This window comes from Zalophus californianus, chromosome 5 (genome assembly GCF_009762305.2).
Source record: "Zalophus californianus isolate mZalCal1 chromosome 5, mZalCal1.pri.v2, whole genome shotgun sequence".
NCBI classification, from domain to species: Eukaryota; Metazoa; Chordata; class Mammalia; order Carnivora; family Otariidae; genus Zalophus; species Zalophus californianus.
This window is the reverse complement of record NC_045599.1, coordinates 46852660-46870756: the sequence shown is the minus strand read 5'-3', so window position 1 is coordinate 46870756 and position 18097 is coordinate 46852660. Positions and strand designations below refer to the sequence as shown.

Sequence of the window (18097 nt, the reverse complement as noted above, 5' to 3'; positions counted from 1 at the left end):
TCATGTCATTGTATTTTATGAAAAAATAACAGTAAGTTGCAAGACTTCAATTATGTAAAAATATGTGTTGTTAAAACAATAGAAGAAAACCAAATGTCAAAATGTTCATAAAAGTTATCTCAGCATAGAGTGATTACAGGTAAATTTTCTATCTTCCTAGTTTCTGTATTTTCCAAGATTTCTGCAAGTTAGATTTTTGGCTTTGCTATTTAGTTTACAGTGTATGTTGTCTATAATGAAACATATCAGATTGTTATTAAAAGATAAAATTGATTTAGGGCTCCTGGGTGGCCCAGTCAGTTAAGCATCTGCCTCCAGCTCAAGTCATGCCCCTGGGGTCCTGGGATGGAGCCCCAAGCTGGGCCCTCTCATCAGCAGGGAGTCTGCTTCTCCCTCTCCTTCTGTGCACTCTCTTTCTCTCACACTCTCTGAAATAAATAAAAATCTTTTTAAAAAAGTAAAATTGATTTAAATTCTACTTAGAATGACTCAGCTAGTATACTTTGCTTCACAGCCATCCCACCAGTAATGAGAGCAATTGACTAGAATGCCCACTAGCAGAACTAGAGACCAACAGAGTTCACAGATGGCAGCAGGTGTCCTATTGTGGGACTGGCAGAGGCTTCCATTCTCACCTCTGCTGCTTGCTATCTGAAGGACCCTGAGCAAGTACCTTTAATCTTAGTGAGACTCAGTTTCTTCCTATGTAAAACAGGGTAATCATGCTTGCCCTAACAAACTTCCCAGGGGCTCACTGAAAATCAAATTGCGTGAAAAGTACTTCAATGCCCATAAAACATAATATAATAAAATATGATATTTATAAATGTAGAATTAAAATATAAAATAGGCTCTATTATAATTCACAATTAGTATTCTCAGTACAATAATTTATTTTTTGTTGTATTTGTAAAGCTTCAAAAGCTTCATTTTGTAACATGACATTTTATGGTGATGATATGAAAACATTTCTCCGACAGACATTTTTGGGGAAGCAATTATTAGATATTAGCTATTCATTGACAATGCTTAGACTCAGGCTGGTATTAAACAGAGAACTTAATTGTGTTTCTTAATTAGTTTTAATACCTTAAGACAGCATTTATAATGATCTGAAAAAAAATTAGAACATGTGTATAGAAGAATCTTGCCCAAAGTATTCAAGGTATGTAGCTTCTTTCACCCAAGTGTCATTACATTTTTCTGTTAAGATTTAGACATCATAGTAGAAATTAAGACACTAGGTATTCTTTGAAATTGTCCGGTTTTGTAGTGTAGAGTTTCGTTTTACCATTTAGATTTGAATATTGGCACAATCATAATGCTCCAGTGTTTTAATCAAATTAAACAGTTGATTTAATTATATTTCAATTTGATTTTGTTTTATCTTGTCCAAGTGAATGATATTCCTTTTTCAAAAGAACACAGTATTTCTGTTAGTGAATCTATGTTAAAAGTGTGAAATTCAAACATTCTTGATGTTTTTATGACATTTCAATACATTAAAAGTCTTTAAGGAACTATATTTTTTACAAGAAAATGCTTACAACATTTTATTGTTATTCTTTATTATATTTCCTGCCACATTTACAATGTTATTACTTCAGGCATGCTGTGAATTTAAGTGGGCCTCTTCTACCAAAGCAAATGTTATTACAATTCTTCTTCAAGTTATATTACATTAAAAAACAAAAAATATAAGAATGGCAATGAATCCACTGTGCACATCCAAACTGAAAAATGATTATTTGTAATTAACAAAGGAGATAAACATGAACCAGAAAAGCATAAGATTATTTATTATAATTCAAAGCCATTCGTGGCTGCAAAGTTAACTCAAATACATTCCAGCATAAATTCCCAATGCTCATGTCTTTAATGCAGCTCATAACCCAGTGTCACATAATTTTCTAGGACTTATGGATCCATGGTGCACCCAATATTATCTCACTTCTGAATGCCGCCTTGATCCTAACAGGAAAAGAAAATTGGTAAATATGGGCAGAATAATAAGGGATCCCAGTTATAAGAACAAGTTTCCCATACTGGTGACAGTAGCCCTCTCCATCTTCTTTTCTGTAGAAATTCCTCAATCTAGTTTATTTTAGTGCAGAAAGTAATGAATCGTTACCTGTGGTGTACACCAGAATTTCCTAGAGGGTTTGTTAAAAATGCATCTGCCAGGGCCCAAACCTACTCTGATCCAAAATGGTCAGGGGAGGGCTTGTAAATGTGAGTTTTCATTATGTGCTGTATTAGTTTGCTTGGGCTGCCATACCAAATACCACAGACTATGATACTGGTGGCTTAAAGAATAGAAATTTATTTTCTCACAGTTTCTAACCTCTAGTTCTCACAGTTCTAGAGGCTAGAAATTGAAGATCTAGGTGTCAGCATGGTTGGTTTCTCCTAAGGCTTCTGTCCTTGGCTTTAGACGCCACCTTCTCCCTGCGTCCCCCTAAGGTCTTCTCTCTGTGCACACACACCCTCGGTGTTTCGTGTATACAAATTTCCTCCTTTTATGAGGATACCAGTCTTTGGATTAGGGCCGAGCCTAGTGATCTCATTCTGTTTAATCATTTCTTTAAAAGTCCTAACTCCAAATAGGGACACACTGTGAGGTACAAGAGGTTAGGGCTTTAACAGATGGATTTTGGGAGGATACAATTCAGCCCTAACATGTGCTGCAGTATTTCTAATGCAGGTGGTCCAAGAGTCACATATGGACGAACACCAGTTTAGATTCTAGGTAAACTAAATGTACACACTCACCTTAGTCATTTAGTTTTCTGTGCCTTAAAACATGTGGCTTCTTCTAGGAGGGTCTTGCCATTTTACTCCTAAAAAAATAACACTGGGGTTTCCATCCTTGCTGTCTACTCTATTCACTCTTCAGCAAAAGCAGAGGGGACCTACATTTTGCAGTACCCAATAGTAAACTATGACACGGATTTACCTAGGAGTTTAATGCTAAACCTTTCCCCCCACCCCGACTAGTAGAACTATCTCCCCACTCCAAAATTTCAAGCTCTCCCTGGCCTGTCCATATGAACTCTCCTAACAAAAACTGCACCCCTTTCCTTCTGTTGTACCATGTACTTCCATTCACAATGTCTCCTACCCTCATGCTTTCCTCACTTACTGTCTTGCCGTTAGTTACAGCAGAAACGCCAGGGTGTGAGTCACTTCTAGATTTGTGTCCTCGGGTCTCTGATTAGATTATCTCCGTCATGGGAGATAATCTTGCCAGACCACGCTACATAAAATAGCCTCTCCCACCCATCCTGTTGATCTCTATCACCTCTGCTTTGCTTTTCCCTGCACACTCATCACCACCTACCGTAATGTCTGTTTTTCCCCACCAGAAAGAAAGTTCCTCTTTGCTTTGCTCAGAGGGTCGAACAGTAGTAACCCAGGAAGATGCGCATGTCCTTGAGGTGATCTTGCACTTCTCTTGGGAAGTAAAAGGCAAGGTCTTCTGCTGAGAGGGAACTGGGGAGGTGGAAGGGGGAACAAGTCTGAGAAGAATTCAGCAGGTCTGAAGATCTTTTATGGAGACATTAGAGAAAATTCAAGAAGAGTACTAGAGCTAAGAGAGCAAGAGCTAAAAGTGAAGCCCATGAATGTCTCCTACCTACACTATTGTGTGATCTCTGGCAATTCGCAGAGCCGGGAGAGGAGGAGAAAATGCAAAATGGTTATTCTGGTTCCTCAGTGACCACCATTGCTCCCTGGCATAACATTTTAGGCCCTTGGTAGTAAGACCCTATTTACCTTTCCCATTCATTCCTCAGCTATACCAAGTTTCTTTTTCTCCCTTAAACTTCTTTGTATCTTGTCTTTGTGACTACGTTTTCCTCTAAATTCCCAAGTTTCCCCTAGCTAATTTTTGTTTGTCCTTTAAAGACTCCACTCAACTATTGTAGTTTGAAAATGTTCCCCAACTTCCTCAAATATTAGCCACTGTGCTAATCATCATCATACCTTTTTTTAAAAACCCACAACCTTTGGAATACAGATGTAGGTTCAAGATGCAGCTGTCATTTACTGTGTGATCTTGAGCAAAATATTAAACATTTTTGTCCTTCAACCTCATCTGTAAAATGGATATAATGATAAGACTTAGTTCAGACAACTGTTTGAAAAGATTAAATGAAATAAGGTATCCAAAGTACCTGGCATGTAACAGCAAATATGTTATCATTATAATAACTTGCATGTCTCCCTCTCTTGACAGCAAGTTCCTTAAAAACAGTGGTCATTCATGTTCATCTTTTTATTCCTAATATTTGACACAGTACCTGGAACACAGGCTCTTCAGAATTGTGTAATAAATTAACGATTAATGGAATGAAATAAGTAGTTGAAGATGTTACTAAGGTTATGAGTTTTTTCCTGAGTTAGAATTACAGCAAAGAAAGATCAAGGCTTGGGGATGCACACATACTAGTTGCTCGAGGAAGAGGCAGCTTTGGTAATCCAAACAGAAGAAACTTTCTTCAAGAAAATAGAGCACACATTGGGGCACCTGGGTGGCTCAGTCGTTAAGCCTCTGCCTTCGGCTCAGGTCATGATCCCAGGCTCCTAGGATCGAGCCCCGCGTCGGGCTCCCTGCTCAGCGGGAAGCCTGCTTCTCCCTCTCCCACTCCCCCTGCTTGTGTTCCCTCTCTCGCCCTGTCTCTCTCTGTCAAATAAAGAGATAAAATCTTAAAAAAAAGAAAAGAAAATAGAGCACACACTGAAAAATTAAAAACTGAGAGTCGTTACACTGGCAGGCCAAACAGAGGTGGACCTTGTACACACGGAGCTTACAATCGGATACAGTCCTACCACAAAACCCAATACAAAAACTTATACCCACATTTACAGCGTTTCGGACTTTCTGCCTCTCTCTCAATAAAATAGACTCTGGGAAGAGCAGTTTTTAAATTTAACTTTGAATCTACAGCACCCAGTAGTGTTTAATCGCAGCTGGAGTCCGATAAACGTTTGGGGAATGAATCAATGGCACAAAAGGAAGCAAAGCAACTGGGAGCCCTAGGGGAAGTAAAGATCTGTTACATTCTCGGAGGTCCTCTCCACAACCCAAGCAGCGAAGTCACTAGCGCAAGGGAGCAAACTCCTCATTCCAAGATCCTTGGTTCCCCACCCCAGAGTTTGCTGGAAAACGGGAGCGAGGCACAGGATAGAAAGAAACCTTCTTTGGATTTCGCGGGTCCCAGCACCTGGCTTGACGAAACATCCACACTCCTAACGGCATGATATAATTTAAACCGCCTCCACGTCTTCGAGAGCACCACCCCAAAACCTCCCGGACCAACTCCGCGCCGACCAGGGCGAGAGGCCCCACCCCGACTCTAAACTAGCCAATCCAAACAGCCAGGATCAGCGGCGCGGTGTCTTCTGGGATTTGTAGTCTCTCGAGTTTAGGGCTTCCTCCTCCTCATGACTACAATTCCCGGCGGCCACGGGGCTCCAAGGTCGGTCCCCTCTCTGGGGGCGGAGCCCACGGCGAACGGGGGCTGGGCCCTAGCCTCTCCCCCGCGTGGCGGGAAGTGGTGCTGGCAGTTCCGGGGTGGAAGTTCCCACGTGTGGTGCTGGCTAGCCGACTTTGGTCCCCTCTACTCTCCAAAGCCCGTGCGTCTGAGCCCGCGGTGATGCCGAAGATCAAGTCGGGGACGAGCGGTCGCCGTCGCGAGCGGCTCAAAGAGAGCCGGGAGCTGAAGAGCGCGGGAGGTGGGGACAGCCAGGAGGGGGCTGTGTTCAGGTCTGATCATCCGGCAGGACTTGTTCGGGGACACGGACCCAGATCTGGGCCGGGACAGTAAGGCCGGTGGCGGCGGCTCTCGCGGGTCGCCGGCGGCAGGCCTTGCGCCGCCTCTGCCTTCCTTTCCTGCAGGAGGGGTGGACTTAAGGCAGTGTGTCACCTCGGCTCCAAGCGTGACGTTCGATGGTGGCTCTCGTTGGTGCAGAGATCTAACCCCAGCCACCCTGCTTTCTCTGGAACGGTATCAGGTCTACTTTTCCTTGGGAAATTAAGGCTCTTTCGTGTTTTCTTCCAGGACTCATGTTCAACACGGGGATTGGGCAGCACATTTTGAAAAATCCTCTCATTGTTAACAGCATTATCGATAAGGTGGGTGTGGAAGAGAAAAGGAGAGAGTTGTTGGGTTATTGATTTTGTTCTTAGGAATACTTCAGCGCACAGAGGATGTCTGTCGCAAAATAGATGCTCTCTATATATCTGTAGAATGAATTGAAGAATTGTCTGGGATTCATAGGCTGACCTTGGCGTGATTTGCTTTATTCTGTGGGTCTGAGTTTCCCCAGGCTCCAAATCTTTCTGTAGATTATTTACTTCGTAGCTGGACCTTGGTACTTGTTCAATTCCAGATTATTTTTCTATTCCTAATCACTTTTTTTCCTAGACACCATCTATCACTGTTAGTTTTTATTTACTCCAGAGCCTAAAAAGATGTCATAATGACAGCTTAGGAAGTTTTTTCCACAGAGAAACTTACATGGTACAATCCAGTGCCTCATATAAACCCTTCCGAGTATTCTTCTGGCATGGGTAATGGATGTTCTCTTACTGTTCTGGATGATTGAGTACCTTAACATGAAATCTATGTGGTACAGATTACATTCTCAGTTACAAAGGAGGCATCCTGGAGCCGTAGAGAGAACATTACATATTTAGAGACTATGTCATCTTGACGTAATGTTGTTTGCCAAACGAGGGCCTAATTTTTTAACCTTTTTGGCTCATGGATTTCCTTTGAGCATCTGATGAAAGCTGTGCACGCAGAACGCGGCAGCTTTGTACCATGCAAACACCCGGGTTTGTGTACAATTTCTAGGTATTCCTATCCCTGAAACCATACATGGGTTGAAAATTGAGAAATCCCAGCACAACATGCTGTGATTCTCAGGCAAGATCATCATATGCAGTCCTTTCTTGTTTGAGCTTACTGATAATAAGAGTTGGTAAAAAGAGGCTGTTGGAATCATCTCTGAGGTAGAAGACAGAAAGCCATTCCCAGAAAGAACTGCTATTCCTGCTTTTCTGACTCCTAAAGTTTTCTGACTCCCAACTATTGCCCCAGCTTAGAAGAGATGCCAGATTTCCACTTGCGCCTAATGTTAATGAGAAAGTTTTGTCAAGCACGTAGATCATGAAGGAATCTCACAGAAGTGGAGTCAGAATAAGAATCGCTTTAACCACGTGCTTTTGAGCAAAGGTAAAATAAATGTGTAAATAAGTGTGTAAAATAAATGACGTGCTCAGATGTGCCAGTAAAGCTAAAGTGGTTGTGCTTGCTTGCAGGCTGCCTTAAGACCAACTGATGTGGTGCTGGAAGTTGGACCTGGAACTGGCAATATGACTGTAAAGTTGCTAGAAAAGGCTAAAAAGGTAAAAAGGTAATTTTGTGTTTTGGTATCAGAAATGACTATGTGAGCAAGCTCACCTGGTTTACAAATAGAAATCTATTTTAATTAATTGTTCTTTAACAGCAACCCTTGATACTTTGCTAACAGCTTTATCTTAACAAATATGGGCAAAATGGATAAAAGTGGTCAAAAATACAAACTTCCAGTTATAAAATGAGTAAGTCCTGGGAATGGAATTTACAGCATGGTCGCTATAGTTAGCAACAGTATCATATGTATATTTTAAAGCTGCTAAGAGAGTAGATCTTAAAAGTTCTCATCACAAAACAAAATTTTAATATTTTATGTATAAATATGTGTGGCAATGGATGCTAACTAGACTTTTTCACAATATATACGTATTTTGTAGTATATACATGTTATGTTGTACACCTGAAACTAATATAACGTTATAATGTCAACTGTATCTCCATTTCAAAAAATGCATTACGAAAAAGAGAATATGGGATGTATTAATCAGGAAAACAGAAACCACATTCGATTTTTCAGTACAGGGCATTTAATATAGGGAGTTGTTTACGTTGTTGTTAGATGACTAAAAGAATAAAATGGGAACACTGAAGTAGCCCAAAAATAATAATTACAAAGAGGAGCTACCATCTCTAGGCTCAGGGGGACAAAGCAAGGAGGCTGGAGTATTGGAACCTAGAGGAGGAGATCTAAAGAGCTGCACCATGAGATTGGGATGCCACCTGGCCGCTGCTGGTAGCTTCTGTATGTGTGGCTGACCCAGTTTCCAGTTGAATGGATCCAGAATGTAGGAATGGGATTAGGAGAGCCAGTAGGCATTACTGGAATACCCATGGGCTAGCAACAGCAGGAAACAGTTACCATCCAAAGGCCTCAAGGGGCACAATGAGGGAACTGCCTTACCAGAGCCCAGTAAGAGTGGGAGCCATTTGAACAGGGGCCACTCAGAGCAGAGTCTGTTTTTCCGATGGTGTTCTTTGTTGTTTGAAATGGTAGAGTAGAATTGAAGGAAAATTGGAGGTAGAATTGGTGAAAAAAGTTTGATTCATGTTAACCATGTAAGAGTTAGGATTGAGATAACAAGATTTATGCTCCATAATTAACCCCCAAATACTTTTTTTTTTTTTTAATATAGGTAATTGCCTGTGAACTTGACCCAAGGCTAGTAGCAGAACTTCACAAAAGAGTTCAGGGCACGTGAGTATGAGTATGCGTGAAGAATTAAAGTGCATTTCAGTCTCATGAAACAGTGCTCTTTTTTAATTGCTATTTTTCTTATTATTAGGCCTCTGGCCAGCAAACTTCAAGTACTGGTGGGTGACGTGTTGAAAACAGATCTACCATTCTTTGATGCTTGTGTGGCAAATTTGCCATATCAGGTATGTTTTCGAATTGTTGGGAACATTATACAAAATGTTTCTGTGATGTGTCTTTCCCAGAAATAACTAGTTAATTCTCTTACAGATCTCTTCCCCTTTTGTCTTCAAGCTGTTGCTGCACCGACCTTTTTTCAGGTTTGTGACAAAAGACCAAAATTACCACCAAATTTTAGGCCGTGGACAGCCAAAGATGATAGTTAATTCAATTAAAAAACTATTGGAGAATGTGTTTTGTAGAAAATACCTATTTGTGTGGAGGCCTTTCTCTCTCTTTTTTATTCATTTGACAGAGTTTCGGGGGGAGGTACAGTGTAAGTCCTGCTTCTGAGACCAAATGGCCTTTCCCTGTTTTCTAATACTCTTGCCATTAGTCCAGGTCAGACTCTTTATTACCTTACGTCTCAACAGCCTCAGAACTAGTCACTAGGCACATTATGTAACAGGGGTTTTCAAACTCAATTCAGAAACCCCTTACTGGTTATAAATTTACTGAGTCGTGACCATTTTTTTTAATGACATGGAATAGAGTATATCAGAGGGCATTCATTGTATGTAGCCCAGGTGATTACAGTTTTGTGAAACTTTTGCTTGTTACATAAACACATACATGTACAGATATTTGTGGCGTAGGTTGCAATGTCAAATGTATTTCTTAGTAGGACTCGTTGTCAAAAAAGTTTCAAAGTCAAAGCTCAGCTTTGAAGATGCTCTTTTCCTATTCAAGAGTCTCCAAAAAGCCTCTGCATTGCTTTCCAACGTCCACATTCCTTAACTTGGGAAATCAGGACACCAGTGTCACAACCTGTCTCTCTTGCCCCAGCTCTTCCATTAGGGTGTTTTCTTCCCCATAAATACCATTGGGCTGCCGAGCTAATTTTGTTTGAGTTTTGTTTTTTTTTTCCCCTAGAAGGGATAATGGACTAGTGCTTATCTGAACTGCTTTCTCATCTGAACACAGAGGGCTTACATGTGCAAAGAGTTAGTGGTGTAGCCCTTATAAAATGAAAAGCCCGCTGGCTCATTTTGTGGTAATAAAGCTAAAGCTGAAAGTGTTCTGCCTTCTAATCAGCTGAACGAATTCTCCTTAACCACAGATACTGCTTTGTTCTATTTACCACCCAAGAAAATTAATTGAAGTTGAAATACATTTATAGTTAAAAGTAACCATTTTCCTTATTCCTTTTCTACTCTCTCTTCAGATGTGCTGTACTTATGTTTCAAAGAGAATTTGCTCTCCGACTAGTTGCAAAGCCTGGAGATAAATTATACTGCAGACTCTCAATCAATACACAGCTCTTAGCACGTGTGGACCATCTGATGAAAGTAAGTGACTATTAGTGAAATAATGTGGCTTACCTCATCCGTGAGCATCTAGTTGTGCCTTCTGTGAGGAAAGCATATTTGATTACTAAATTTAAAACTCTTTTTGAGAGGACTCCTTATTTTCTGATTAACAGGTTGGAAAGAATAACTTCAGGCCACCACCCAAGGTAGAATCCAGTGTCGTAAGAATAGAACCTAAGAATCCACCACCACCTATCAATTTTCAGGTGAGGTTAAAGTACTAAAGTCGTTAAGTAAAGGAGGAAAAAAGACCAAGCTGGAAGATGTATGTCTCTAGCAGCAGAAAAATACTGAGTTAACCTAAATGTCCAGACACGAAAATGCTAATGATGACATCCCTGTGCTGGGAGTAGATGGAATATTTGGATGTAAGATCATTGTGAAGAGCACAAAAAAGCATGGAAAATGTTTGCAAAAAGTACAGCTTGGAATGCCTTTGCGTTTTGCTATCAAGTATGGCTACAGAAGCATGTATCTATCTGAGTACGACTTAGGAAACAAGATAAAATGTAGTTGTTAGAGGAATATTATGAATAACACTTTTTAATCATAATTCATATTTCTGCAATTTAAAAAGAGAAGTTGCATCACTTGATGTAAATCCATACTGCAGTCTATTTGGATAAAAACATGGTTACTTGTGTGGTCAGTACTCCTGGTAATGGAGTGGTTTGTTAGTTACTCCTATAGGGTGGTTTAGGTATGTTGCATAGGCTATTAATTCATGTCTGTTTTGAATTATGTTTTTTGAAAATGGTACTTTGATTTCAATAAATGTCAGTGTTCTTTGTTCAGGTGTGGAACAATTTTTCTAATTTTTAAAATTGAGGATAAAATTTTCAGTAAGGTGGACTAAAGTGCCAAAAATCACGTACATATCTTATTTTTTGCATGGGTCAGCCAGATCAAGATACAGAACATTTTCATCACTCCAGAAGGTTCTTTCAGTTTTATATATTAAAAGACAAAATAATACCTAGGAGACATAGGCAAGGTTTGATATTTTTAAGAAATGATCCATCTTCTGTTTCAGGAATGGGATGGCCTAGTAAGGATCACCTTCGTTAGGAAAAACAAGACACTCTCTGCTGCATTTAAGTGAGTATTTTACTCATTTATGATATATGAAGGACCAGTGCTGTAGGAACTTATCCTGAACAAATACCCTAAAGCATAAAGACTACCCATGTCCAGACACACTTTTCCTTTTTCACTAACTTTGTACTTTGGGGGGGCAGAAAAATTTAACAAAGAAAGTTCCTGGAATTTGGAATTACATCAGGTTTTTTGGCAAAACGGGAAAAAACAAAAACCACACATTGTCTCATTTTTCCTTTCAACACTTGTGAAAAATTCATGCAATTTTATTAACTTGGAAATATTTTTAAATAGCAGTTTGAAGCCTAAGGGCAAAAGAGAGGTTCTGAAAGCCGTTATTTCATTTTTTTTTTTAGGTGGTGTTTTGAGTTTAGGTGATGTTAAGAATTTGAGATTTTTATTAGAACTTTACTTTTTAAATATAACTAGTTTGTGATTGTTTCTTAATATTCAACGCCTTTTAGTCCCTTAATTTTACTACATGGAGCATACATTTTACTTTATAATAAACTGAAAGGAAATTATAATCTTTGATCTTGGAATAATAGCAATGTCGCTTCTTTATGCTATAGGTCAAGCGCAGTACAACAGCTATTGGAAAAAAACTACAGAATTCACTGTTCGATCCATAATATTGTAAGCAAAAAATATTTCTGTTGTCTCTGTGGTTCCGATTTGTTGTTTTAAAATGTTTCTCCACTTCTTATTCTTTTTCATCTATCATCACTTGATCTTTAAAAGTGATGTGTAACTAGCACAACCTTAACTTGAACTCTAATAGGTCAATACTACTGTGTATTCTTGGAATAGATCCAAGTGGCCTTGATTACTCCACTTGAGCTTCTTTAACTAGACAGTTGTTTTTAGACATAAAAAGAGATTCAATTGAGTCATAATTTTCCCAAAGCTTTAGGCATGTGTAGCTTGCTCAGCTCAAATTATGTACCATTTGCTATGCTCTGAATTGCCTTGTTTGTTGCTCATGTGGCAATTCAATTTAAAGTTACCATTTTCTCAGTAACTTTTTTTAATACTCAGAAATTGAAATAATTATTGGCTGAATAGCAGATTTTTTGTTGTAAGCCTCATGCCTCTTTATTATCTGTGCAGCATTTTCTTTAACCAATTTTGTATGTGTGTCAGCACACATACACATAGCCATATACATAACTGTGATGTCTGATAACTTTTTAGTTCTTTCAAATTAATTAAACAGAGCAGAAAGATAAGAGCAAATTTCCATTGCATTTTTTGACTCAGATCTTATATGGTTTAATATATCATTTTGCTACCTTCATTTTCTTTTTTATGGGCAAAGTCATCAAACAACTGCCTAGGTAGGAAAATATTAAACGGGATTAAGAAAAATCTTTGGAGGAAGGATGTGAGGTATGAAATATTTAATATTCCCCAGGATTGGAGGTCATCTCTTTGAGAAAAAGTGGCTGATAAAATTAAATTTGTGCCAAGAAAATTTGAGATATTTTTAAAGGAGTAACAGTTGCTATAAAATTCAGTTTATAGCTTTAATTATTTTTTGACATGAAGTACCTTACTCCTGAAACTGTTAACTATTTCAGAATTTTTAAGAAAAAGGGCAGTATACAAGTTTAACTCATTCAAAGTTTTCTGAGTATTTGGTATGTGCTGAAGATTAACCCCTTAACTAATTAGAGGTCCAAGTCTGATCTGCAAAAATAGGCTTTTCAAACTGCTGTGAGCAGATAAAGGTGACTATTTTATCAGTTACTGGACTAAAAAAGCAAAAAAGAGCCAACGTGACTTCATTAAAGATATGTTGTTCATTTATTATGAATCTTATATTGATAGATAATACCAGAATATTTCAGCATAGCAGATAAAATACAGCAAATCCTAACCAGCACAGGTTTTAGTGACAAGCGGGCCCGTTCCATGGACATAGATGACTTCATCAGGTAATTACATTGTTCTTTTTTCCTAAGTGTTTACATTTCTTTACTGTGACACCTTCCGATTAGAGATTTAAAGGCTTTTAAGCGGTATAAGGTGCTACCTGGGGTTATTGCATAGCACTTCCATAGTATGGAATAGTATTTGGTGTAGAAGATGGAGGCTAGTTAGCTGCAGCAGAATGAACATTTTAAGAACAGTAATAAAGAACAGTCCGAGCCTGGAGATAGCCTCTGTGTCAGTGTGTGTTGTAGTATGTGTGCTCCTCCCCTTCAGCCTCCTCCCCCAAATCCCATTCATAGGTAGTCTTAATAGTGTGTGTCTTCAAAGTAGCCTGTAAGGTAGAAGCAGCATAATACATGTCGTTGAATCTCATTCTTTTTCTGTATTGGGAAGAGTTACTGTTAAATAGATCCTACACATGAAATAATGTCAATTACAATCATACCTGGTTTTCAGTTCTAACTGGTTTAATAATATAGTTATTTTGTCGACTGAGGCAAGTTTTACACACCTATAATAAAAGAAGGGTGTCATAATTAATGGGGCAGTGCAGACCAAAATGTGTTTTCCTTGAATTAAGCAAGTTAGTCTTATGAAAGCAGAATAAGCCTTCAATTACCCATACTGTTTTTAAGCACTAACACTTTGATTTCCTAATAAACCATCACTTACTGAACAGTTTTTGCCTATTCAGTCGCTTCATGTTTACAACGTCTCTGTTCTAGGAGTTGAATAAAAAATGAGGGTAGATTGTTATAAAAGTAATTGGTTTGACTTTTCTAAGCTGGCAGCACAGTTCCATATAAGACAGATGGGGTTTGTATTTTATATTTTATATTGGCAGGCTAGCAGTACTACTGAGTCTTCATCAGAGGTTAATCCTAGGAGTTGAACATCATTCATAAGTACCTATCTTCCTTTTTCAAACATTCTAATCCATCTTCAGCTGTTCCTGTGGGCCATCCTGAAAATCATCTCATGTCTAAATAGAAATATTTCATCTTACTTTCTTTAATTCTCACCAAATTTCTTCAAGGTTATTAAGCATATGCAGTTTGCTAATTAGCATCCAAAAGGTACAAAGGTATGGAGAGAAAAGCAATGTGTTAAGTACTTAATTGGAACGTGAGTAATAGTGAGCCCAGAGAGGGAAAAATGAACATTAAGATTACCCGCTCATTTTCCTTCTGTCTCTAGTTCCAAACAGCTTCTTGTTCACTTACCATGTTGAAATAGAACAAGCGCCAATGAGCTCTTACGTCTGGATAATAGAGGTCTAAGATAATTTGGTCAAATTCACCATAACTTAAGACACATAGGCTGTGACAAAAGAGGCAAGAAAATGTGATTTTAACCAATATATACCTTGCAAATTTAATTGAAGAATAAAGTTTCTATAATGACTAGTGTTAGGAGTGGTGGGCTTCAGAGGTTTGCTGATGTGTTTGTTTTGGAATTCGTGGTATAGGAACTATGCATTGTTATATGCAATAAATTACCTTTCAATACCATCTCATTTTGGTTTCTTTTTTCAGATTGCTACATGGATTCAATGCAGAAGGTATACATTTTTCTTAGGTATCTGGAAAACAGAATTTTCCAAACTCAAGAACAAGAAACTGGAATTATATATTTTTAATAATTTGAGAAGATGAACTATGCCTTTGCTTCACTGGAACACTATGTGCTTGACTATTTTTGACTTAATACTACTACTGTCACCATTTATTACTCTGAATTTTTATGGTATTAAGTCAGTCAATTCTCAGTACCCAAGTGTTTTTTGGTTGTGGTGTGTTTTTAATATCTAACATAGGGCAGGGTCCAATCTATGCATGATAATCTTGAAGAGCCGCAGGCACGCACAACTTTACACTTAAACTTATCATTTCTAACAGGTTATTGTATATATCATTTCTAACAGGTTATTGTATAAAGATGTTACTGTTCTATTTTCTGTTATATATTATATGAGGACCTCTGTGGGCCTTTGTCCCTCAAATAGTAAAAAAGTTAAAATATGCTTAACTCACTCACATATTTCCCATACGATTTCTTTTTATTCATGTGCACAATAAAACAACTGCTTATTTTGCTTCTCTCGTTTCTTCTCTGTTTATCTTACACAGCTTCTTTCACTCACTGCCTATGCCTTTAAGCTGTCCTGTAGCATCATAGGCTCCATTGGGTTCTGGATAAACGTGAGTCCGCTACCGCCACCATGCGGTGGTGCCAGGCACATGACTTCTGGGCATGGTTCCTTAACTGAAATGAGGATGCTCAACTAGAATGAAATGAACTATAAGATGATAGTATATGTTTTTTCTTGGGGAAAGCCACAGGTTTAACAAAATTTCAAAGGGTTTTGTAAATCAAAACTGGCTTTACAGTTCAAATTCTGCCCTTCAACTTATTTAAAACAAATAAACATCTCAACCAGCCATTTTCTCATAACTAGAGGCTCTCAGTATTCATGTGACTTCTGGAAAACTAAAAGTTCCAGTGTCTTTTCATATACTGATGCTTAGTTTTAAGCTATTTTTAAAATGGCCGGTTGACAATGTCAATAGATGCCCTAAACAAGTCTTAACTAGCTACTATGTTTAAATCATTATCAATATAATACTAAGCGTTGTTAATGTCCTTTAATAAAGAATTATAGTACCTGATTATTTTATTTATATAAGGAAATTAATAAAAATATCTTAATTGATAACTGACTTTTAAAAAACCTAACTTAATAGAAAGACTGCTTCCAAATTATTTTAACAAAGGTACACTGAGAAAACCTAGAAAGGAAGTTGTTTACCCAGATTTTTTTTGAAATCTGGCTTCAAAGTGATATAGTAAAACACTCCTATATAAATAAAATAATTACTTATTAATAGGAATATCAGCTTTCAAGAAATCTGAGAATGTTTAACCCAGATCCAAAAAATTCATTATTCTTTAAATAGCTGCATCAAGCCACTTTTGTTACATAAATATTAAATATACCTCAAGAGTAGGTTTTTTTAATATCACAAAACTACTTACTTTGCAAAATTCATTTGTACCATCTCTAGACTTATAGGAAAATTTTAAGAATTAATTCAGCTTTCCCTCTATTTCCTCTTCCCCTATGAACTACTGAGTTTTAGTCCCTTTTCTGGCCTTCAGTTTTCCCTATCTGTAAAACTGAAGGTTTGGACTATACCACCAAGATCTTTTCTGGTACTAATTTTCTAAAGACCTTGACTACTGATCAGAATGAAGCCATTATAGTATAAGGCGGCATATTTGAATATAAGACCTTCCAGAGATAGTATCCATCTTATTTAATTAATAAATCAAGAGTAATCTGTTGTGCTTTAAAATGAGCAAGTTCTCATCTCTTTATTGCCCTCTGAAGGTTGGTTAGCCTCAAAAACTACATTTTTAAGCAACCTCTGCAAGGTCAATAGTATCTGCTCCATTCTTCTCTTTGAAATACCACAAAAGAACATATCTTACAACTGCAAGAAAACCTGAGTCCCTTCCAAAACAAAGGTGATTGTACTGAAGTAAATTATCTCTAAAACTCATTCCATAGATATCATTTATTAATAAGCACATTGTGAAAATCTACATTTGTTCTAGATTTCAAGTTTACAGAGGATCATTTCACCATGGTGTTAGGATTTCCCACAACTACCCTCTGGGTTCTATGAACAATGAAGTAGGGAATCTGGCTCATGTGACTCTCTATTCATAGCTTCCCTTTGGCCCAAATGAATGAGTAGTAGTTCCTTTGAGTAAATCAAAACAAGACATCCTTGGGAGACTTTTTGTTGTTAATCTACTCCTGGACTCTATCCTAGGAACTAAGGGAAAACTCCTAGAGAGAGATATAAATCTTTTAACAAAATATTTACATGAAAAGTGGCCAGTTTTCTTCCTTGGAGTAGCAATCTGTAAAAATAAGTGCCACCATTTAAAAAGCAGCATACCCTAATCCAATTTATTGGTGAGAATTTGGTGATTCTCACCAAATAATGATGAAACATCACACATTAGGTAATGGATGGGGCTTGGGTTCGATCTGCCTTTTAAGGCAAAGTCAACCCTCTTTTAGCTTAATTCTTTCTCAAGGGAGTTATGTACTGTCTACACTTGGCTTAATCTAACAGTTCTATTATGGACTACTTTCAGTGTACATGTAAATATTCATGCATCAGAAGCCAATTTCCTTTATCAGTACATTTAGGAGGTACATTTTGGGGTGCTAATGGACACTTTAACTTAAGTAATGGTATTGGTAAGGATCAAATTGCACTATTAGTCCTGTTAATACCACACTGGAACACACACTGCATATATATGTATTATCCTAAGATAAAACTCTTCTCAGAATTTTGTTACTTTTTATTATACACCAACTAGTTTATATTTTAGTTCTTTACAAAGAAAATGCTAAGAAAATTATAACCACATTATCTGGTTTTAAAATCATAATTCCAGATTTCTTTACATATAAGATGGAATGGTCCAGCAGCTATGTCCACTGTCACAGACTTTAGTTCCATTCAATGATATGGCACATCCTGCAAAATTAGCTAGTCACACACAAAAAATGTCTCAAGTACAGTAAAAATGTACACACAATAAAGGTAATTTACAATGACAATTAAGGAATGTAATTTATCTTGGCTGTGCTTCAGAAATTTAGGGTCAAAAGCCTTAGTCAAGGCACAAAGCAGGAAGAGGTGAGCACAGCTGTCTCTAGGAGGGGGCAAGGTATGTACAATCACTGATGAGGTATGCATGCACGCAAAGGATTTAAAACTGCTCAGTCTTGCTACGAAAATTGAACCAAGTTAAAAGGAAATGCTGTGGCTTCCCCCTACTCTTCACCGCTGGATCAAGTCCACAACCTTACTTCATACAGAAAATAAAATTGG

At 37.9% G+C, this 18097-nt stretch overlaps 1 protein-coding gene and 1 long non-coding RNA gene across 5 annotated transcripts; one reads left to right on the top strand and one right to left on the bottom strand.

Moving 5' to 3' along the window:
• Nucleotides 1-987: 987 nt before the first annotated feature.
• On the bottom strand, nt 988-5356 carry LOC113929630. The gene is made up of 4 exons (XR_003522266.1): nt 5226-5356; nt 3341-3492; nt 2773-2840; nt 988-1971 (listed from the first exon to the last, which is right to left on the bottom strand). It is a non-coding gene; the product is annotated as an uncharacterized LOC113929630 (long non-coding RNA).
• A 113-nt stretch (nt 5357-5469) lies between these two features.
• DIMT1 (DIMT1 rRNA methyltransferase and ribosome maturation factor) lies at nt 5470-15276 on the top strand. 4 transcript variants are annotated; one of them, XM_027604588.2, is made up of 12 exons: nt 5470-5736; nt 6063-6136; nt 7328-7414; nt 8558-8619; nt 8708-8801; nt 8887-8936; nt 10001-10124; nt 10259-10351; nt 11179-11243; nt 11816-11879; nt 13074-13180; nt 14714-15276. In XM_027604588.2, the coding sequence occupies exons 1-12, from the start codon at nt 5658-5660 to the stop codon at nt 14754-14756; spliced, it is 942 nt and encodes a 313-aa protein (XP_027460389.1). In that variant the 5' UTR covers nt 5470-5657; the 3' UTR covers nt 14757-15276. The 4 variants fall into 4 exon arrangements, with proteins under 4 accessions (XP_027460389.1, XP_027460390.1, XP_027460391.1 ...); XM_027604589.2 differs by having other exon boundaries at nt 5576-5767; XM_027604590.2 differs by lacking the exons at nt 5470-5736; nt 6063-6136 and adding an exon at nt 6445-7241.
• The last annotated feature ends 2821 nt before the right edge of the window (nt 15277-18097 follow it).